General features: G+C 41.1%; 1 protein-coding gene across 1 annotated transcript in view; it reads right to left on the bottom strand.

The window, feature by feature from the left end:
• Positions 1 to 25,022, bottom strand: part of LOC126325794 (conserved oligomeric Golgi complex subunit 4) — a 144,674-nt gene that overhangs the window by 13,160 nt on the left and 106,492 nt on the right. The window contains exon 10 of the mRNA XM_049995280.1: positions 7,922 to 8,107. Within this exon, the coding sequence (XP_049851237.1) occupies positions 7,922 to 8,107 (186 nt within the window). The remainder of the gene's footprint in view (positions 1 to 7,921; positions 8,108 to 25,022) is intronic.

The following is a 25,022-nucleotide window of genomic DNA, read 5'->3' on the forward strand; positions in this document are numbered from 1 at the left end:
GATGGAGTGACACATGGTATGGATGAGACTTATGACAATGCAGTATTATGACAATACGGACATAATGGAATCGCAGTGTAATTGCCAGGTGCTTATCTCTGGGTTGTGGTGTACTGTTGCCTGTGTAGCTATTTCCATTAGCTTCTCCAGTAACATGTTTGCTTCATTTCTTTTTGCCGGGCTGTACACTGCCATCAGACATAAAGGTGTTCATAACTGTGTAAAATAACAAATCACAACGAGCTTCCTCTGGAAAACGCTCAGCATACAAGGCAACAGCAGCCTCAACATCTATCCTACATTCTCCGTAAATCAGGATCAAGTAATATTGTGTGAAATAATTGCAGAAATCTATGTAGGATGTATGATGAATGTATCCATTAGGACAGTGCAGCAACATTTGGTGTTAATGGCCTATGGTGGCATATGACCAATGTGAGAGCCTTTGCTAACAGCACATCACCTTCAGTGCTTCTCCTGGGCTCATGACCGTATCGGCTGGACCCTAGAGGACTGGAAAGCCATGACCTACTAGGATGAGTCCTGATCTCAATTGGTAAGAGTAGATGGTAATGTTTGAATGTGGTACAGACCTTACAAAGCCAAGGACCCAAGTTGACAACAAGGCACTGTGCAAACTGGTGGCAGCTCCATAATGGTGAGGGCAGTGTTTGCACAAAATGGAATGGATCCTCTGGTCAAACCGAACTGATCATTGACTGAAAATGGTTGTGTTTGGCTACTTGGAGACCATATACAGCCATTCATGGATTTCATGTTTCTAAACAATGATGGGATTTTTATGGCTGACAATGCACCATGTCATTGTGTCACAATTGTTTGTGATTGGTTTGAAGAACATTCTGGACAATTTTAGCAAGTGATTTGGCAACCAACATCGCCCGCCTTGAATCCCGTGGAACATTTATGGGACATAATCGAGAGGTCAGTCTGTGCACAAAATCCTGCTCCGGCAAGATTTTCGCAATTATGGACAGCCAAAGAGACATCATGGATCAATATTTCTACAGGGGATTTTCAATGACTTGTTGTTGAGTCCAGGCAATGTCAAGTTCCTGTACTACACCAGGGAAATGGAGGTCCAACACAATATTAGAAAAATCCCCTGACTTTTGTCACCTTGGTGATCTGTGAAAATTACATTAAGTGCAATGCATGATGCAATTGCAAATTATGATTTTTAAACTCATTTGGGTAAATATTTCTCAAGTGCTTGTATTTGGCTGAAATCAGTGTAACCAGTTTTCCTGCAATCAATCTTGTCTACTTGTCCAATATTAAAATCACTTGTAAAAGGTTGAAAATTTTTAGGGAAAGAAATATCAAAAACAGTGTTGCCACAGGTTCTCAAAATCAGGGAATTTCAAACACGTCAGGGAAATTGGGGAAATACCACGGAAAATTGAAAAAAAATTGAAAAAACTTCATTTTTGTCTTAGTAGATGAAACGGTTTGTTTACTGAGGTGTGATGCATTGTCACTGGCTGGGTGCATTTGAGAACATGGGCTGCTTCCATACTCCATGATTCCTACTGCTTCCCCCTTTCCTACCCCTCCCCTCAGCTTGCAGTCAGTGGTGTCACAACTTCTTGTGACTAGTCTGGCAGCTGCTGGTGACAGGCAAGGAGGCATGCGGAGTGGTTTGTCTGGATCTGATTCTCAGAAACTGTAGATGCAGCAGCTGAAAATTTAGTTGTGAGTGTGAGTGTCTCTTCTACATGCCTGTCTGCAGCTCAGCAACCATCTTTATGGTGAGTTGCTACCTATCCTCATTATTATTGATTCTCAGAGTATTTGAACATATTATCTATTGCATGGACTGATCACTATGGCTTCATTTCATCAACATACTGTCTGTGGCTCTTGAGTAGCTGGCCACATGAGTATTTCCACAATGGGCCAAAACTGGGGGCCATTTCTGGAAGTATCTATAATGGATTGGGCCTGCTGATCTGAAGCCATTTGGTTCCCACTAATGTGCACACCTTGCTTGTTGGATCTAGTCTCACCCATCTGCTCGCAGGTCGGGTCTGCTTATGTGTGGCATAATGCAACGGATTTTCATGGTTTATCCATGGACCCAGGGCTGCAGTGCTCTTCAGCAGGCCAGAGACCATGGAAAATGGATTTCAGGAATTGAGACTGTCTCACCACAAGCATGTTGTACAATGTGTTGTTTTATAGACAATTTATCTGTTCTAGTACATTCTGACACTTCAAACGTAGTTTATGTGTTAGAAAGCATGGATTATAAGAAAAAGAAAATTGTCAATCACTGACAGTTTGTATGCTATGTATTCACATATTTCTCGAAAGAAAAATCACACATACCTTTAAAATAATAGGTATAACACAGTGGGTAATAACCGGCAATAATGAACATAGTAGAATCAATATTTTTTGGCAGTCCCCTACAGTGTTGGTTTACACACTTCTTCCCCACTTTATACACTTCTTTCAAGAGGTGTACTTTTTTCTGAGCTTATTTCTGAAATTGGCAAAGGAGATTTAAATCGGTCTTGCGACTCCAAGGAAATGCGTATTTCTGCCACCAAATGTGTTTCATTTTACTGAAATAAAATAATATCAGTGGTCTTAATGAACACACATACCATTTGGCTTACTTTCTCCATCTAACAACAGTTTATTACAAAAGATGTTGATGTTAGTACTTATGATTTTTGCTCACACCAGAAAACGCCATCTGCTTGCAAGATTTTTCCTTGGATATTTCCTTGTTTGTGCTATTGTCTCTTGTACCATAGCTGCAAAGACAGATTGTCAAAATTCGTCTTAACTTACCTTTGATATCTCAGAATTTGTCAGGGAAAGATGCTAAAACTTGTCTGGAAATAAGGGAAATATCAGGGGATTTCACTTTGGGAAACTTGTGGCATCTCTGGCAATGCAACTCGTAAAAATTGAGATATATGATTTTGCTTTTTCTGTCTTAACATTTAGGGTGTGGTCAACATAATATTACAGTGACTGCAGGAAACAAGGATATGCAGCGGACTTAATATTATGTCACGTCAGTTATGATGATCTTGCACAGTGTTGAACATACATTTATGACTCCTGTATATGTCGGTGAGGCTTGCAGACTTTATAGTTTCTATTGTGACCACTGAATGGCTGTGACAGCATCACTTGAAAAATTTGTCATTTTGAAACCTTTTTTAATGTCTTTTGCTCGATTTCAGAGCTCTCTATGTTTTGTGTGTTTCATGTTGATTTTGTGTTCACAAAGTGCAGTGAATAGAAGAAATGTTTCGAACAATTAATTTACAAAGTCCTTGCAGATTCTATAGATGATAAAATCATAGTATTTGATGATTATTCAGATTACAAGTCATCTAGAAATAATAGTAATTCTAGATTTTTTTGAAGATGGTTGCTGTATAAGTTTCTTGAATTATTTTCAGAGATCTACATCTACATTTATACTCCACAAGCCACCCAACGGTGTGTGGCGGAGGGCACTTTACGTGCCACTGTCATTACCTCCTTTTCCTGTTCCAGTTGAATATGGTTCGCAGGAAGAATAACTGCCAAAAAGCCTCCATGCGCGCTTGAATCTCTCTAATTTTACATTTGTGATCTCCTCAGGAGGTACAAGTAAGGGGGGGGGGGGCAATATATTCGATACCTCACCCAGAAACACACCCTCTCGAAACCGGGACAGCAAGCTACACCGTGATGCACAGCACCTCTCTTGCAGAGTCTGCCACTTGAGTTTAAACATCTCTGTAATGCTATCATGCTTACCAAATAACCCTGTGATGAAACGCGCTGCTCTTCTTTGGATCTTCTCCATCTCCTCTGTCAACCAGACCTGGTACGAATCCCACACTGATGGGCAATACTCAAGTATAGGTCGAACGAGTGTTTTGTAAGCCACCTCCTTTGTTGATGGACTACATTTTCTAAGGACTCTCCCAATGAATCTCAACCTGGCGCCCGACGTACCAACAATTAATTTTATATGATCATTCCACTTCAAATCATTCCATATGCAAACTCCCAGACATTTTACAGAAGTAATTGCTACCAGTGTTTGTTCTGCTATCATATAATCATACAATAAAAGACTCTTCTTTCTATGTATTCGCAATACATTACATTTGTCTATGTTAAGGGTAAGTTGCTACTCCCTGCACCAAGTGCCTATCTGCTGCAGATCTTCGTGCATTCCGCCACAATTTTCTAATGCTGCAACTTCTCTGTATACTACAACATCATCCGTGAAAAGCTGCATGGAACTTCCAGCACTATCTACTAGGTCATTTATATATACTGTGAAAAGCAATGGTCCCATACCACTCCCCTGTGGCACGCCAGAGGTTACTTTAATGTCTGTAGACATCTCTCCATTGAGAAGAACATGCTGTGTTCTGTTTGCTAAAAACTCTTCAATCCAGCCACACAGCTGGTCTGATATTCTGTAGGCTCTTACTTTGTTTATCAGGTGACAGTGCAGAACTGTATCGAACGCCTTCCGGAAGTCAAGGAAAATGGCATTTACCTGGGAGCCCTGTATCTAATATTTTCTGGGTGTCATGAACAAATAAAGCGAGTTGGGTCTCACACAATCGCCGTTTCCTACAGAGTAGATTCTGGGTTTCCAGTAATGACATGATACGAGTGCAAAAAAACATGTTCTAAAATTCTACAACAGATCGATGTCAGAGATACAGGTCTATAGTTTTGCACATCTGCTCGATGACCCTTCTTGAAAACTGGAACTACCTGTGGTCTTTCCCAATCATTTGGAACCATCCGTTCCTCTAGAGACTTGCAGTACACGGATGTTAGAAGAGGGCAAGCTCTTTCGCGTACTCTATGTAGAATTGAATTGCTATCCTGTCAGGTCCAGTGGACTTTCCTCTGTTGAGTGATTTCAGTTGCTTTTCTATGCCTTGCACACTTATTTCGATATCAGCCATTTTTTCGTTCGTGCGAGGATTTAGGGAAGAAACTGCAGTGTGGTCTTCCTCTATGAAACAGCTTTGGAAAAAGGTGTTTAGTATTTCAGCTTTATACGTATCATCCTATGTTTCAATGCCATTACCATCCCATAGTGTCTGGATATGCTGTTTCGATCCACTTACTGATTTAACGTAAGGCCAGAACTTCCTAGGATTTTCTGTCAACTCGGTACATAGAATTTGATTTTCGAATTAACTGAACACTTCATGCATAGCCCTCCTTACGCTAACTTTGACATCATTTAGCTTCTGTTTGTCTGAGAGGTTTTGGCTGCGTTTAAATTTGCAGTGAAGCTCTCTTTGCTTTCGCACTAGTTTCCTAACCTTATTGTTGAACCAGGGTGGGTTTTTCCCATCCCTCACAGTTTTACTTGGCATGTACCGGTCTAAAACGCATTTCAGGATTGCCTTGAACTTTCTCCATAAACACTCAACATTGTCAGTGTCAGAACAGAAATTTTCGTTTTTATCTGTTAGGTAGTCTGAAATTTGCCTCCTATTACTCTTGCTAAACAGATAAACCCTCTTCCCTTTTTTTATGTTCCTATTTACTTCCATAGTCAGGGATGCTGCAACAGCCTTATAATCACTGATTCCCTGTTCTGCACTTACAGAATGGAAAAGTTCAAGTCTGTTTGTTATCCATAGGTCCAAGACGTTATCTCCACGAGTCGGTTCTCTGTTTAATTGCTCGAGGTAATTTTCGGATAGTGCACTCAGTATAATGTCACTCGATGGTCTGTCCCTACCACCCGTCCTAAACATCTGAGTGTCCCAGGCTATATCTGGTAAATTGAAATCTCCACCTAAGACTATAACATGCTGAGGAAATTTATGTGAAATGTATTCCAGATTTTTCTCAGTTGTTCTGCCACTAATGCTGCACAGTCGGGAGGTCGGTAAAAGGAGCCAATTATTAACCTAGCTTGGGTGTTGAGTATAACCTCCACCCATAATAATTCACAGGAACTATCCACTTCTATTTCACTACAGGATAAACTACTACTAACAGCAACAAACACGCCACCACTGTTTGCACGCAATCTATCCTTTCTAAACACCATCTGTGCCTTTGTAAAAATTTCGGCAGAATTATCTCTAGCTTCAGCCAACTTTCTGTACCTATAACGATTTCAGCTTGAAGTTTCGGTACTTTACCAATGCAGCTTCAACAGTTGACAATTACAATACCGATTGCAGCTTGGTCCCCGCATGTCTGACTTTGCCCCGCACCCTTTGAGGCTGTTGCCCTTTCTGTACTTGCGCGAGACCATCTAACATAAAAAAGCCACCCAGTCCACGCCACACAACCCCTGCTACCTGTGTAGCTGCCTGCTGTGTGTAGTGGACTCCTGACCTATCCAGCGGAACCCAAAACCCCACCACCCTATGGTGCAAGTCGAGGAATCTGCAGCCCACATGGCCGCAGAATCGTCTCAGCCTCTGATTCAGACCCTCCACTCGGCTCTGTACAAAAGGTCCGTGCAGTCAGTCCTGTTGACGATGCTGCAGATGGTGAGTTCTGCTTTCATCCCACTAGCGAGACTGGCAGTCTTCACCAAATCAGATAGCCAGAGAGGATTTCCTCCGATCCATAGCGATACACATCATTGGTGCCAACATGAGCGACCACCTGCATTCGGGAGCACCCTATACCCTTCATGGCATCTTGAAGGACCCTTTCCACATCTGGAATGACTCCCCCCGGTACGCACAGGAGTGCACATTGGTTTTCTTCCCCTCCCTTGCAACCATATCCCTAAGGGGCCCCATTACGCACCTGATGTTGGTGCTCCCTACCACCAGTAAGCTCACTCTCTGCGACCGTCCAGATCTTGCAGGCTGAGGGGCAACCTCTGGAACAGGACAAGCAGCTATGTCCGGCCGAAGATCAGTATCAGCCGGAGAGCCTGAAACTGGTTCATCAGAAAAACTGGAGAGGCCTTCCGTTCAGCCCTCTGGAATGTCTTTTTCCCCCTGCCACACCTCGAGACGACCTCCCACTCTGCCATGGGTGAGGAGTCAGCCTCAATGTGGGGAGTATCTCGGGCTGCCACAGCTGTAGTCCGACTGGGGGATGCATGGGACGAGCTGGCTGTCCCCGACAAATCCCCGTCCGGACCCCCCCACCGTGTTGCCCATTGGCAACATCCTCAAGCTGTGTAACCGAAGCCAACATTGTCTGAAGCTGGGAGCAAAAGGATGTCAACTCAGCCTGCATCCGAACACCGCAGTCGCAGATCACGTTGTTATGAATGACTCGTGCAGGTACATCAGGAAATGAATTTATGCATGTGAATCCTGTGAATGTAAAGTTGAACTGTGTGTCTCTCCATGTTTCACGGTGTATCACACTGTATTCCACTATGAACGCTAAATTTTGTATTATCTTGTTATTCATGTGTTTCTTTGCGATGTAAAAAGCTGTAAAAGAAATTTAAACCGAATGATCACATGTTTGCTTACGTATTTGAATACAAGAATTCCTTTACAATTTTTTTCTGCAATAAACACTATTTAATCACAGTTTCGTTTGTGTATTCAGATTTAATACCAGCAATACATAGATAAGTGTACTGAAAGCAGAAAGTTCAATAAACCTAAAACATTTTGAAAGTCAAACTACATATTTGTACATACAAGTTCTTTCAGAAGAACCAGGCTGAAACATCGAAGAGATTCCTTTCTTTGGTGAACATGGTGGCCCCCCTCCCCTCCCCCTGTCCTTTATACATTGCACCATTGTTTTTTTTATGTATTTCCAGTTTATTTGTTCATCTCTCATATACTTCTGCCAACCCCCAAAAGACTAGTTAATATAGTTTGTTGCATGTCTCAATCCACGTACATTATCACAGCTTCCATGAAAGTAAAATTTAATAGAGAATAGTTTGTAAGTCCAATATACATACCCTGTTGAATGTTGATTTCAGCACAACTTTTTCTAGGTGAGAAGTCACTTCAGTTGTTAGAATGCTTACGAGAACATCATAATTATTTTGGGTAAGACTGGATTTAAAAGACTTTAAGAAGCCATCTAAATTCATTATTAAATTTTGGATGAAAGGCTCATTAGCATCATAGGTAGAAAATTCTTCCTGAAATTTCAGATACAATGAATGTGAATAATTTCAGAATGGAACAAATGCTTGGTCATAAATATCTTCATACAGCTGAACAGATATATTAAGTTAAATTACTAAAAATATGATCTATCCAATTATTTCCACAGTAAAAAATTATAACTTTATCTGTTGGAGGGACAGAAAAGAAATCTTACAAATGTAATGACACTATTATCAGTTTTAATCAAGCGAATAAAATATTTCAGCAAACGTTGCATTACTCAGTAATCTTTCAAATTTTGCATGGAGGCGGAGGGGGGGGGATAGGGAGGGAGGGGGGGGGGAGGAAAAGGAGAGAGAGAGAGAGGGAGAGAGAGAGAGAGAGAGAGAGAGAGAGAGAGAGAGAGAGAGAGAGAGAGATCAAAATTAAACAGTATGCATTAAAAGCCCTCCAAGAATGTACACTTATGCAAAATGAAATCTGAGCATTGAGATGTATGACTGTCAGTACATAGCCATATATCTATGGACAGACTGTCTGAGACTACAGCTCTCCTACACACAGCTCTAAGTATTTACAACATCGTCCTGCTATCGTGCAGAAAGACACTCATACAGATACAGAACCCCATCTTCACCTCTTCGGTCCCAATGGTAGGAAAATATGTTTATCCATCGAATATTTCTATTACGTGTAATTGATGACACAGAGTACTGAAACTTGTTGCAGTAGGTAATGATACTGTGTGGAGGGTTAGCAAAGTATTGGTGCATGTATCTTTGCTGTTATCTGTGTTCTGTATGCAGGGAAAAATTACCAGTCCCAAGTGTGTTACATGACATACAGGAAGTGAAAAGGTTCAGAGTTAGTACTCTATGTAACTTCTGCATATTGCCACAACTGGTCAAGGGGTATTGTTGGTAATGCAGATCAGGTGAGATGCAATATACCATGGCACACATGTTCACTACAGGAGATGAGTCATGAAATAATTCTGGTTAGGGAATTCCTGAACATTTGGCGCTCCTCAGGTAACTCGAGGGGTGTGTGTCAGCATTGCTATATTGGAAGACTACATCTACTTGACACTGTATGACAGACAGCAGAATGCCACACCACGATGGCTGTATATGCTGCTTGATACAGTCTGGTAACTGCTGCTATCTTAGTTAGCATTAAGGACCATCACTGATGGCACATTAAGGACCATCACTGATGGCATGACGCACTCTGCAATGATCACTATGCACAACTTTACACAATTCATTCATCTAGTTGAGCTGTTTGCTACACAAGTGGTGGGAGGCTGCTTTGCTAGCACCAATCATGCTTGTTCCACAAATTTTCAGCATTCGCTAGCTGACATATTGAAAGCAACATTAGTCCTAATCTGGGCTGCAGCAGCAGATGATTGTATCATGAAATGGAGCAATCATAAAAATTTATATCACTGTCATTGAAAAATAAGGGTGCCAAGAATGTGGAGATTCCTAAGACCATGAGGATTAACACTGAAACATTGTTGACACATTGCACCCAACTCATTGAAAAACTCCTAAACAGATTTCTTCAGCTTTCTACATCCCCCGTTACTGAAATTCACTTAACTGCAAGAACTGCACTTATCTACATCATCTGGCATCTTTAAAATATTTAATAATCTGGTATCATACATAACTTTTCCATTGAGTCAAATACTGTTGCCTTTACTGTCCTCTGCCTGTGCAAATGTGTTTGTGTAACATCTATAAAAATATTCATTTTCCCTTTTCTCCCAATAATCTACTTTCCACCAATAAATGCACTGCTATAGGTGGATCAATTCTGCTATGAACAACATCACATCTGCACTTAATTTCTTGAAATATCTTTACTGACATAGAGAGCAAGAGCCTAACAAGTATTCTCATAGAATATATTTCTTCCATTTTCAATTTCAATTTTTTTCACTATGTTTCATGTACCACCCAGATTGGAAAAAAGGGGGGAGGATGGGGGGGGGGGGGGGAGGTGCAGAGGCTAGTAGGTCTTTGAGGGTTAATGGCTATCACCACCGAATGAGTCCATTACATTTAAGCCAGGAACTCAATATTTGTCATTTAAGAACTTTTGAACAGATCTTGTTGTGAAGGGTAAAATACCAATGAGGCGTCTGATGGGTTGAAGATTCAATGTCTGGTGGAATACAAACTGCTCCAATACATTAAATATACACTACAGCAGCAACTAGTTTTCAAAAAGGGAATGGGCAAATGTCTATTCACTAGCCCACATTAGACATATTGTTTTGTGCTATCCTAAATATTTTAAGACTAGGTATGTACAGTCTTAGACATAAAAACTGACCGCCGGCCGGCCTCCACAGAGACTAAGTCCGAGTCGTTCACTTAAGGTGGCCAATAAAACTGACCGCTCCTAACAACTCTAAGTCCGGGCATCTGCACAATCTGGCAACACTGGAAGATGGGGAAGTGTTGTCTACTTCCGAGTTGATATGTATGGAGTGAGCCCGTGGTCTTGCGGTAACCATCGTGCATTCTAAACTTACAGTCGCCTGGTCACGTCCAACAGTTTTCTTTTCTTTTATCACATTTCAGTCTAAAGTTATGAGTCTGATTGAACATCCAAGACAATTCGCTTATTTAACATTCTACCCACCCGCAATAACAAGTATTCCAGAAACAATTCCGCAGGACAGATCATGGCTGTGTCGCAATCATAACAGCTTATGCTCGAGCGTTTCCTCGTGCTGCAACGGCTACCGGCCACCGGCCAGTCGTCACTCGCCGCCTGAAATCCGGTGCCGCCTATGTGAAGGCGGCGCCACGCTGTCAGTGTATGTATCAATGCCATTTTTGTATTTGAAGTTTTAGTTATTATCTTGCAGTTAAGCATTGGATTTTGCATACTTGAAAATCATGAACTACAGTTAAGCATTGTAAAATTGAGTCGCAAGTGGAAAAAGGTGTAACATCTGCAACAATACATTTACTTTGGTATAACAGAGGCGTGAATGTACAGGAGGCAGATGGAAAGATTTGAACTGTGTGTGGAGTGAGTGCTTTTGGGGAAAATATACCAGAAAAAGGTATTCTTGTTTCAACAAACATCATTCTGGGACAAATGATTTTCCACATTAAGAAAGTCTCAACTACTGATGTATGTGACAGATTATCATTTTATCATCATGTGACATTTGCATTCAGCAGGCAAAGTTCAGAAATCTGGTGTAGGAGCACTGCATGCTCTAATTCGAAACAAAAAAAATCAACGGAGTGACTACTATTGAACGTCATCAGGTCGCTCATTGAGCATTCCTATGCAGTACTGTTACTGGTGACATGTTATGATGCCTTTATCGTTAACTTCCTAAGAAGAAATGAAAGGCTGAGCCCCACCAAAAGCGTAGACTAGAGTAAAGTGTAGTGTGAACATAATATTTTACATTTGATACCTCCAGATGCGTGTTTTGGACTACGAATTCTGCCCCAAGGGGTGTGTGCAACACAGCTGGAATTTGTTCTCAACAACTGAGACACTTTTCGTTCGCAGTGTAAGAAAGTCGAGCAACAAAACTACATTACCTGTGCTACTGCATGATAACTCACTCTGTTGATTTGAGAAACAAAACTATCCAGGAGATTGATAGGAAAGTAGTCTCTCAGGCACTTGTATTAATAGGGAAGTCCTCTCTTAAGCACTTGTCCCTCTCGTCATATATTCGTAAAATACTACCTTTCCCACTCTTGATCGATCAACCATCAAGGCAATGCATTTCTAGACGAAAACACTCTTAAAACTACTATGGTTAAATGACATTGTTAAAACAAGTAGGTTTCTACGGGCGTATAATTTTTAAACAACTGCTGCATTGTCAGATTGTTGTAGATATGGTGAAAGAAAATTCAGCTGCTGATTAATTTCTCTTTGAGGATTACTGTTGCGTTTAGTAAACTAATGGAAAATGCAAATAAAATATTCACTTTACTAATACGAATTAAATTCAGTTTACTACAGAAACATCATGATGGCAGTCTATCTTAATAAAGCATTAAGTTCAAAAATGGTTCAAAGGTCTCTGAGGTCATCAGTCCCCTAGAACTTAGAACTAGTTAAATCTAACCAACCTAAAGACATCGCACACATCCATGCCTGAGGCAGGATTCGAACCTGCATCCGTAGTGGTCGTGCGGTTCCAGACTGTAGCGAAGCATGAAGTGTCTGTAAGACAATTGATCCCATTTCAACACGAATTATTAGGCTATTACCGACTTTCAACTTCGAAAATATCTGTATTTACTTCATTTCCTGTATCATTTGCAAGTATTCCGAAAATGTGGCATTTCATAGATAAAATTATGTATTTTACAACAGCAAAAAATATGTCGGCAGAAAACAAAATTGGCCATTATGAAATTGGCAGTACCGTAAGGTTTTCGCTCTGACAGTAAGGGTTACTGAAAGTACCAAGACGAATTTTGCTCGAGCGCTGTCTTATGATTCCCTTATTGAGTTTGTATCTGCCTGTTTGTGGCCAAGATTGGTACGCCTTTCGCTACTTTTTGTTGCATTTTGCTCTTGAAAATGCAATGGTTTCCGTAATGCAAGGTTTCATTGTTAGTTAGTCGTGGTTCTTGAAGAGCAATGATGAGAATTTTTTGTCGGTCGATTTATTATGTTAGATTATTTAGTTTTCGTTATTTGGATCAATGTATCGATATTTTGTTATAAGGAAAAGGTCTTATGTGTGTGAAATCTTATGGGACTTAACTGCTAAGGTCATCTGTCCCTAAGCTTACACACTACTTAACCTAAATTATCCTAAGGACAAACACACACACACACCCATGCCCGAGGGAGGACTTGAACCTCCACCGGGACCAGCCGAACAGTCCATGACTGCTGCAACCTTGACTGCGCAGCGTGTAGTTTTCAAATGCATGTTTTCTGCTTGTAGGGAAAATTTACAAGAGATCTTCAATATTCTCTGCCGTGCTAACCTGGCCTCCCCAGAATCCGAAATTCCAACTACCGCCTGTCGACAGTTTGCACAGCTCATGCTTGCTTGTGTTTCATTGGTTTGGCGTGGGTGATTCCAGGACTGGACAGGACCAGAGGGTGTTGAAACCTGTGGAAGCAAATATTTTCAGCCGAGCTCATTGAGCTAACAGACGGTGACCAGAGTAGCGGTGGTTTTCACTCAGATGTGCGTGGATTTTGAGTTCAACGGATTGAGTAGTCGTTGAGGATTGTGTTAGTATTTGGTTCACCCCAAGTGTTTGATTTCCTCGGTACCACCCATATGGGGGAGGGTTTCCCCTATCGTCCCCATGGGATTATTATTATTATTATTATTATTATTATTATTGTCATTATGTCAACAGCAAATCCGATATGTTGCATCTTCCCACCACTGAAATAGATGTGCATTGTTCGACTCAGTATTTCCATCACATAAATATGGGTTATAATTACGTTACATTGCTGCTGGTAGACATATTTCTCATTTTTTCTTGGGCAGTTGCTACCTGTTACTCCATCATAGGAATTTATGTGCGCAGCATTGTTGCAATACAGACGTTCAAATTATCCGATTTCTGTAATTTCATTTCGATACCAGATTGTTCTAATCGGATTAAGCCAGTCAGGCTTAAAGTGGATATCCGAATACGACTCTCATCATTTGATAGACTGGGTAAACCACATTCTTAATCTGACGGTAGAATCTAGATCACTTATTTATGACAGGGCCTGAATTCTTAAACACTGTGAAAAATAATAATACAATGTGCTTATTACTAATATTTTATTTAAATATGAATATATGAACGAACGAGATAACAGCTTATTTACAGGAGCAGAGCCCCATCCACTATAGCAGAGCAGTGCGATATTGGTTTCAGGGCCAAGAGAGGATAAAGCTGTTGCTGTTTGTTCCACGATCACCGAACATCAACCAGATAGAGGATATGTGGGCAGAGGTAACAAGGTCATTGCCATGTGAACCTACAAATGCAAGCGACCTTTGGACGTATATAGAAAACGTATGGTGGGAAGTAAACCATCACGCTACACTGTCGACGACGCCTTCGAGAAATCTTACGTAATAATTGTGGGTGGGTTGGTTACTAAAAGTATACTCGTCCACAAAACCCATGTGGATAATTATCTGATAGTTGGTCAAGCTTTGGTTTGTCGCAGCTCTTTAGATACAAGACTATTTACTTTCAGTCTCCTTACAATTCTTGCAATGCAAGGTAATTGAAAAATCTCATCCACTCGACGCCAACTGAGGAATTGATTGGTGCATGTGTGGTTCGACACACAGTAGTTGTCACCCTCACTGGAATCAATGACTGTGTGTGTGTGTGTGTGTGTGTGTGTGTGTGTGTGTGTGTTTTCGTGTTCACACACAATCTGAATCAATACTATTAACATTAAAGAGACGACCAACAATAAATATTGCATAAAATATGACTCTAAAGTATTTTAATGCGATGGGAAGTTACAAACTGAATTTTTACCCAACCCACGACCTGCATATTACGTTACATTACGTAAGATGTATTAACTCCATAGTATCATTAGCAGAGACAGTGCGCTCTTGTTGTCGAGGATCACGACAAGTGCAGCGATTAGCAGTGCCCAATGCCGCCGCGATTTGTTTATGTTGGCTGAGCGTGGACACTGCAGCAGACACTTCACCATAAACAGAAAGAAATCACCTTGGCTCTGACTGCAGTGAGCGGATATCACTGCCTGCGTGTTCTTATAGAACCAACGTGAGACTCTACTCACAGGTGCCATAGAGCAATTGCAACGGGTATCATGTCATTAGTCATCAGAATATTAACCAGTGATGAAATGTCCACTCTATTTGAATCCCAAGAAAATAAGAACCTTCTCACAAAGGAATGTGAGGTGATATCAAAATTTATCCAACATACAAAAATTAACTGCAGGGCTTTCATGTATGCAGTAGTAGCACACATGGAAATATTATGTCTTGGAAGTGTATATTTCATTTCCTCTTCTCATATTAATGCCCTTGTTTCAGTATGAAGTGACAAAAAAAAACATGAAAAACTAAAGTTCCTGAGAAGCATATCAGTCATTTCCTCTTCTCATATCATAACTTTTATTTTAGTATGAAGTAAAAAAACAAACAGTTTAAGTTTGTGAAGCATAATATGACACAAGATTCTTATCGTAGGCGCTATCGGAAACGCAAAAAGCAGGGAGCTGTCCATTCTTTTGTCCAACAGTCTGTCTCCTTTCATGCATTTCTCCTGCTGGGAGATTCTTATTTAAGGACTTGTGGGAATCACGTTCTTCAGCAGAACAAGCCTTATGTTATTGTGCTAATTACGGTATGGAAAAAAATGCAACAAAGACGATTTCCCCTAAAGCAGTGGGGATATTTGCAAATGTCTGTATTCAGCAATGACTGCCAGCTGCCATAACACTTCACAGAATCCATGTGGCAGGCAATACAACTGTGCGAGCACTTCAGACTTCATTCAGTAATACGTCAGGAGATGGATGGAAACGTCAAATTAAGGTCGCTTTTCAAGTCATATTCAATCCAGAATGACATGTTATTAAGGTAGTTAAGCGTTCTAGCAATTACACTTTTATAATTCTCCTATGAGTATTCCGATAGCCAAAAGAACCCATTAGTGTGAAACTATCAGGAACTGCATTAATATCAAACTGCAAGAACTTGAGACAATACGTGGACTCTTCTCTTCGCTGGGTGACCTATTACTGTTATTTACGATTCTCTCCATCCTAGGTGTAATGCAAATGGAACTCCAGAGGCGCTTTCCGCTATTCTTGACAAACATCAGCAACTTGTAATCACTGCGAATTACAACTGTGTGATGATATGGCTCAGGTTGTCAGTAGTTATGGTGGTGTTATGCTGTCAAACTGCTTACAGTAACGTTAATGGTGGCACACATAATTTAGCGCTGACTACCTACTGAAGTAAACATAGTGTTGTGGCGTCGTCGCTTCTCTTTATTTGGCCTCAGCTTGAGTAATCCGATTTAACGAACATAGTACTCCATTCACGGGCTGCTAATGATACAGTATGACTAAAGAGATCATCGTGTGGGTATTACATTAATTCTGCAATGAAATGCTTAACAAATATTACCCTCAGCTATGCAGCTGGAATGACTCATTACATAGGTACTTTGGTTAAGGGATCAGTTCGCTGCAATCCTGCTTCTACTGTTCGTAAATACTTGTATACTTCGTAAATGGTTCAAATGGCTCTGAGCACTATGGGACTTAATTTCTGAGGTCATCAGTCCACTAGAACTTAGAACTAATTAAACCTAACTAAACTAATGACATTAGACACATCCATGCCTGAGACAGGATTCGAACCTGCGACTGTAGTGGTCGCGCGGTTCTAGACTGTAGCGCCTAGAACAGCTCGGCCACCCCGGCCGGCATACTTATTACTCACCATTCGTTATTTGACTAAATATGAACTACAATCTGATTCGCACATATATGACATGGGTTTGCGCCGGCACAAAGCAATGACTAAGGGTTGGATGCCGTTGAAGTCCCGTTACACTGATGACAAGACAAATGTTCCTGCTTACTAGACAGACACGCTGATCACTGCACTATTATTTTTTTAAAAAAGTTTGAGAAGACTTTCAGCACCAGGTAGGTGGAGGCAAAGAGGGCAGGGGTCGAAGACCCGAGGCCAGGCCTCAATGCCTCCCCCATACTTGTCACTGAGTAGCTGCATTATTCCCATGTACTCCGTGTTTGCACCTATATATAACTTTAAATTGTGGAAAAAAATTGAAGTAGTAATTAAGGTAAAATAAATTACAGATTTCTGCCTCCAATGGCATGCGTTCCTCATAGAACATAACTTATAACAGTGAAAAGGGTGACGGAAAAATACATAACAAACATTCATTCAGAAATATATTCACAATTTAAGTTACTATGCTCTTAACCACAATCCGAGTTGGAGTCTCTCTTCAGTTACAGCTAACCAGTGCGCACTTATTGCACTATCGTAAGAACCGAGATGCAGTATTTTGGATTTAAAAATGTGTAAATTCATTGTAAGAACTTATGAGACCAAACTGCTTAGGTCATCGCCCCCTAAGCTTACACACTACTTAATCTAACTTACGCTATGGACAACACACACACCCATGCCGGAGGGAGGACTCGATCCTCCGACGGTGGGCACTGTTGGGACACAGCAGCCAACCTCTCTGCAACACCTGTCTACACACGCTCCTCGTCAGACGCGAATTCCCATCTTTGCCACATACCACATGCGCGGCTCTTTCGGGAATGTCCGAAAGGAAAGACACTACGAATCCGGGTTCGAACCTGGTCAGGCACAAATTTTCATCTGACAGCATTGTACTGGATATACATCCCTGTAAAAAGACCAGTTATAATTTATTGGCCTATAATATGAACAAAGTCGAACAGAAGGTGGCTGCTAGGGAGTCCGGCAAAGTGCAGAGACAGGCCTGCTTTCACAAACAGATGGAATTAGCAGGATATCCACTCTTGCAATGGATAGTATGCTAGACATGCCCGTCTTACACCTGTGGCTTAAAATGGAGGCAGCGGCAGTGACATAAAGGCTAAAAATTGGAAATATCTGGATATAGTTAGAATATACAGAATCCCAAATCAGTAAGGCGATGGCTGGGGAAATGCCGACTAACTACACAACTTCTAGCTGTTTCAATAAACTTTGCCATGTAACAGTTGGAAGCAGGGAGCAGTGGAAAAACGAACCACAACACCATGTAGGAGACATAATATAGTGGTTTACTGACAGGTCGAAAACAGATGAAAGTACCAGGTCTGGTGTACTGCCTAGAATGTCTTTAAGAAAGATGGCCACAGTAATTTTTTTTTTTTTTTTTTTTTTTCCTGTCGGCATGGGCACGGAGGAAAATTAGAGTAGACCCTACAAAAATTGTAGCATCTCCTTTTATTCAGACAGCCAAGCATCTCAGAAATCTGTATCAGCCCCTGCAGCTAGATCGAAGGTCATTGCAGAATGCCATGAAGCATTTTCTTTTGGACATGTCCGAAAGAACAGACACCACACATATATATCCATATACAGGGTGTTTCAGGAGGAATAGTACATATTTTAGCAGGTGGTAGTACGGACGAAAAAAATTCCATAGCTGTTAGTACGTAACGCTAACAAACTCAAAGTAAAGGCAAATGAGGACATTCAAAGTTGATTCTCAAAAATTCACCAACCAACTTCAATGCACATTTGACTTCTCTTGATAACACCATGTGTAGCCTTACTGAGGTAGTCTTTGCGTTCTTTTATGAGGGCTGCACTATTCATAAACCCACTGGTTCTAATGATGTCATTAAACCAATGTAGTCTTAAGAGTATTTTCATCTAGAAATGAATTGCCTTCACGGTTGATCGATCAAGAGCGGGAAAGGTAAAATTTTACGAATACATGACGAGAGGGACAAGTGCTTGAGAGAGGACTTCCCTATCAATACAAGTGCCTGAGAGACGACTTTCCTATCAATCTCCTGGATAGTTTTGTTTCTCAAATCAACAGAGTGAGTTATCATTCAGTAGCACTGGTGATGAAGTTTTGTTGCTCGACTTTCTTACACTGTGACCGAAAGGTGTCTCAGTTGTTGACAACAAATTACAGCTGCATGGCACACACCCCTTGGGGCAGAATTTGTAGCCCAAAACACACTTTTGGAGCTACAAGATGTAAAATATTATGTTCACACTACACTTTACTCTAGTCTACATCTTTTGGTGGGGCTCAGTCTTTCATTTCTTCTTAGGAAGTTAATGATAAAGGCATCATAACACGTCACCAGTAACAGTACTGCATAGGAATGCTCAATGAGCGATCTGATGATGTTCAGTAATAGTCACTTCGTTGATTTTTGTTGTTTCGAATTAGAGCATGCAGTACTCCTACACCAGACTTCTGAATTTGCCTGCTGAATGCAAATGTCGCATGATGGTAAAATGATAATCTGTCACATATATCAGCAGTCGAGACTTTCTTAATGTGGAAAATCATTCATGCCAGAATGATGTTTGTTGAAACAAGAATATCTTTTTCTGGTATATTTTTCCCAAAAGCACTTACTCCACACACAGTTCAAATGTTTCTATCTGCCTCCTGTACATTCACCCCTCTGTTATACCAAAGTAAATGTTGTGTTGCAGATGTTACACCTTTTTCCACTTGCGACTCAATTTTACAATTCTTAACTGTAGTTCACGATTTTCAAGTATACAAAATCCAATGCTTAACTGCAAGATGATAACTAGAACTTCAAATTCGAAAATGGCATTGATACATACACTGTCAGTGTGGCGCCGCCTTCATATAGGCGGCACCTGATTTCAGGCGGTGAGTGGTGTCTGGCCCGTGGCCGCTGCAGCACGAGGAAACGCTCGAGCGTAAGCTGTTATGATCGCGACGCAGCCATGATCTGTCCTGCAGAATTGTTTCTGGAATATTTGTTATTGCGGGTGGGTAGAATGTTAAGCGAATTGTCTTCGATGTTCAACCAGACTCATAACTTTAGATCGAAATGTGGTGAAAAAAAAAAGAAAAGAAAACGGTTGGATGCGACCATGCGACTGTAAATTTAGAATGCACGAGGGTTACCGCAAGGTCACAGGCTCACTCCATACATATCAACTCGGAAGTAGACAACACTTCTTCCTAACACTTCCCCATCTTACAGTGTTGCCAGATGGTGCAGATGGCCTTAGAGTTGTCAGGGGCGGTCAGTTTTATTGGCCACCTTCAGTGAACGACTCGGACTTAGTCTCTGTGGCGCCAGCCGGTGGTCAGTTTTTATGTCTAAGACTGTACATTGGATAGATACTAAGGGTCTTCTGCAGAAAACAAAATGTTTCCACAGAAGTCTGAAATTTTATGAGTATGATGCAGCATACCAACAGTGGGGTTTCCTCCCAACAGTATCTTCTTCTTCTTTCGCCTTTATTCCAAATCTACACAGAGTCGGCGTGTAGACCAACTGCAACTGAGATGGGTTGTGGGTACTGGCCCAGTATTCACCTAGTCAGATATGGGAAACTGCGTAAAATACTCATCCAGGCTGGCTGGCACACTGGCCCTTCACTGTTAATCCATCACACAGGTTCAGTCCTGGGTGGGGCACTTTTCTGCCTGAAAGTGGTGTGCTAACATGCATGGTTGTCCAAGAAGTGTCTTATTAAGACTCTCAGGGGCCTTCAACTAATCCTCAGAGGAAGCACTGCATGATGTAAATGGAGTTTTCCCGATAGACCTCATGGTAAGACAAAGAGCGGCGATGTTCTTGCTTAAGATGGGGAGACCAGACCAGGTTCGAGAGAGCAATAGAGTACCCATACAAATGAGACATCAGCTAAAAACTTGGCATTTGGATACCTGCCAAAGTGAATGGGACTACAGCTATAAAGGTTAGAGACTGTGGACCTTGTTACCTGACCTCACTGAAAGACTAATCTAAAACATATCGATCCCAGCAGTGGTAAGGTACAATTCCTCACTACACCAGTGTGTCTGCAACAGACATCCAGATGAACATGTGGGGAAGAAGGTTCTCCAGAACCATAGTCATCTTCTGCAGACAGCTCACAAACACAACACACACTACACATTGACCCAAACAACACAGAACAATCTATAAACACACTGATAAGATATACACGGCAATGGTCAGAACTTAACTTACAAACAAACAATGTATCAAATTCTACCTATGCAGAATACTGAAGTACAAGACAGTACAGAAGGCTAGCCAAAATGCAGCGACAACAAGGAGTACACAGAGTAGAGATCAATGTAAAGTATTCAACGTAATGTTTAACACAATTCAGACAAATGCCAATGTAAATAGTTAATAATCTGCACCAGGTATTAAAAGACAGAACATAGCAATTAAAAATTGTGAATGGCGGTCAGTGTCTTTAAGTCAAATTCCAAAACTCTAACCACCACTTGCAACTCTGAAGGGACTCTCTCTCTCTCTCTCTCTCTCTCTCTCTCTCTCTCTCTCTCTCTCTCTCTCTCCTCCCCCTTTTTTTGTTTTTCTTTACCATACATTCTAACTTTTCCTTTTTCCAAATCATTAACCCCATTTAAGTACATTTATATTTTAATCTTATCTATTTAACTGTGAAAGTTTTCCAAACATGCTGCAGAATTAACAGAAAAGAACAAGACAAAACAGATAATAAAATGGCCCACCTCCACACGGCGGGGCACAGGCAACGATGTGGGTGGAGATGGGGGCTAGGGTGATGCATCACGTCACCTCAGGTCCTGCACCCTGTCGCAGCAGCCAAGAGGCCAAATACAGACCCATCATAAGAAATTAGATATTCAGGAAGGTCTTCCTGTCAAGAGGATCTAGTTCTTAAATGTCTTCAGTCATATACACCTAAAGGTGGTGTCTTATGTGCTGTGTGATGTAATGTTGTTTGTGATAGATTAAACTGACTTGGTGTTCCGCATATGTCCGTACGAGAACTTATGATACATTCTTGCCATGTTTCTTCTGGAACATCCTTTTTTAAATAGACTTCAGTAGCAGGAAACTTTACTGAACCACACTTTGACACCAAGTTTGTCAACTCCACCAGCTGATAATTTATTTTCACTGAAATGGTAAATCTTGATTCCACACAACAGCTTACATACTTTGCTGGGGAGCAGGTACTTTACTTCAAAGGACGGCAGCACTGTGTGATAAATAATAGCACAATTTTTTCTATGTGAATAAAACTTCTTCAAAAAGCACATTTATTATGGATCAACAATGGGCAGTCATTTATCATCTTTACACTCTACAATTTTTATTAGAAAATAGGAAGTTTGAATGCAATAAGTGTAGTATTTGAAGTCCAGTTACATTTTTTATACATAATTACTAAATGTCTTCTTCCAAAGCTGTTTCACAGAGGAAGACTGCACTGTGCTTCCTTCTCTAGATTGTCGCACAGTTGACAAAATGGTAGATATCGAAGTAGACGACAGAGGGATAGAGAAACAATTAAAATCGCTCAAAAGAGGAAAGGCCGCTGGTCCTGATGGGATACCAGTTCGATTTTACACAGAGTACGCGAAGGAACTTGCCCCCCTTCTTGCAGCGGTGTACCGTAGGTCTCTAGAAGAGCGAAGCGTTCCAAAGGATTGGAAAAGGGCACAGGTCATCCCCGTTCTCAAGAAGGGACGTCGAACAGATGTGCAGAACTATAGACCTATATCTCTAACGTCGATCAGTTGTAGAATTTTGGAACACGTATTATGTTCGAGTATAATGTCTTTTCTGGAGACTAGAAATCTACTCTGTAGGAATCAGCATGGGTTTCGAAAAAGACGATCGTGTGAAACCCAGCTCGCGCTATTCGTCCACGAGACTCAGAGGGCCTTAGACACGGGTTCACAGGTAGATGCCGTGTTTCTTGACTTCCGCAAGGCGTTTGACACAGTTCCCCACAGTCGTTTAATGAACAAAGTAAGAGCATACGGACTATCAGATCAATTGTGTGATTGGATTGAGGAGTTCCTAGATAACAGAACGCAGCACGTCATTCTCAATGGAGAGAAGTCTTCCGAAGTAAGAGTGATTTCAGGTGTGCCGCAGGGGAGTGTCATAGGACCGTTGCTATTCACAATATACATAAATGACCTGGTGGATGACATCGGAAGTTCACTGAGGCTTTTTGCAGATGATGCTGTGGTGTATCGAAAGGTTGCAACAATGGAAAATTGTACTGAAATGCAGGAGGATCTGCAGCGAATTGACGCATGGTGCACGGAATGGCAATTGAATCTCAATGTAGCGAAGTGTAATGTGATGCGAATACATAGAAAGATAGGTCCCTTATCATTTAGCTACAAAATAGCAGGTCAGCAACTGGAAGCAGTTAATTCCATAAATTATCTGGGAGTACGCATTAGGAGTGATTTAAAATGGAATGATCATATGAAGTTGATCGTCGGTAAAGCAGATGCCAGACTGAGATTCATTGGAAGAATCCTAAGGAAATGCAATCCGACAACAAAGGAAGTAGGTTACAGTACGCTTGTTCGCCCAATGCTTGAATACTGCTCAGCAGTGTGGGATCCGCACCAGGTAGGGTTGATAGAAGAGATAGAGAAGATCCAACGGAGAGCAGCGCGCTTCATTACAGGATCATTTAGTAATTGCGAAAGCGTTACGGAGATGATAGATAAACTCCAGTGGAAGACTCTGCAGGAGAGACGCTCAGTAGCTCGGTACGGGCTTTTGTTAAAGTTTCGAGAACATACCTTCACCGAAGAGTCAAGCAGTATATTGCTCCCTCCTACGTATATCTCGCGAAGAGACCATGAGGATAAAATCAGAGAGATTAGAGCCCACACAGAAGCATACCGACAATCCTTCTTTCCACGTACAATACGAGACTGGAATAGAAGGGAGAACCGATAGAGGTACTCAGGGTACCCTCCGCCACACACCGTCAGGTGGCTTGCGGAGTACGGATGTAGATGTAGATGTAGATGTAATTTAATTTGAATTCTTTTCAGATTTATCTACATAAATAACAGCACGGGCTTCTGTTGCTGGCGTTCCTTATGGTGAATCACATACCATCTAATGATTGGTACAAACATAGCTAGGAGAACTTGCATCTGATTCTGTCTAAAGAGTTGACGAATTCCAAGTGACCAGATACTGGAGCATCATGGAAAAACTTTAGTAGGACAGCTGGCTGGAGATGGGCTTGGATGATGAGCAACCACTTCTGCCTCAGCGAATCATAGTTACACATAAAACGTCCTGTTTACTAGTTTGAATTTCCCTTTCACTGGTTCTCCATTTCTCAAGACTTCTGTAATTTTCATCAATGCTGTATTTTCCTTCATTTAGCAGCAAGGTCATTTAATGCCGTGATGTTTCCTTGAAAGACATTTGGCACCTTTGTGTTTGCATCTATTTTTGTATACCTTTGTGATGTCATACTTCTGAAGCCTCAATGTCTGTCTTGCCTGTTGATCCAATGGATCCTTCAGGCTACTCATGCAACTTAGAGAATGGTGGTCCATTACAACGATGAATCATTCACCAAATAAATATGGTTGGAACATGCTGATGGTTGAAAAAAATACAAGACACTAATTCTCGTATGTAGAATAGTTTTTTTTATTATACTTGACGAGTAGTCTAGAAACATAAGCTACCACGTTTTCAGCAACTTCCTGAATTTGTACTAGAATTGCACCTACCCATGTCTACAAGTATCATGTGAACTTTTGCCTCAGCATTCTTGTCACACTGTGTTAGGACTGGAGAAGATATGAGAGTCTCCTTAAGGAAAAGACAGAGCTGTATTGCACAATTTCCCAGGAAATTTTAGTATCTCCATGCAATAGCTCTTGCAAGGAATTTGCTTTGGTACAGAAGTCCTTTATGGACTGCCAGTACTATGAGCACATTCTGAGAAAACTACTCACATTGCAGAAGTTACATGGAGTCAGAAAAACCTGTGACTGCTTTTATTTATCTGGATTGGGATGGACTCCATCGTCATTCAGATTTTTACTTTTTGGGCAGTGAAGACATGCATTTTCAGATTCAGTTGGAGGCCTACAGTGTGGACACAATTCAACATGGTTATCAAGCAGTTCAGATATCCTTAAAAGACACATCATCAACTGAAAATGTCAAAGCAAGCTGCCCATCACATGTCACTGGAGTGTTAGTCCACATAACATAACCCTGAAATCAAAAAGACTGTCGGCCTCGGACAGGCTGTCACCCTTGTCATTCTCGATTTTCCATTAGCCTGTTCGCATGTCAAGAACTGAGAAACAATTTTCTTCTAACAAGTAGTGTAGCAAGTCATCAATGTAAAGCAATGGGTAGAAATAT

Source organism: Schistocerca gregaria, chromosome 2 (genome assembly GCF_023897955.1).
Source record: "Schistocerca gregaria isolate iqSchGreg1 chromosome 2, iqSchGreg1.2, whole genome shotgun sequence".
In the NCBI taxonomy this organism is placed as follows: Eukaryota; Metazoa; Arthropoda; class Insecta; order Orthoptera; family Acrididae; genus Schistocerca; species Schistocerca gregaria.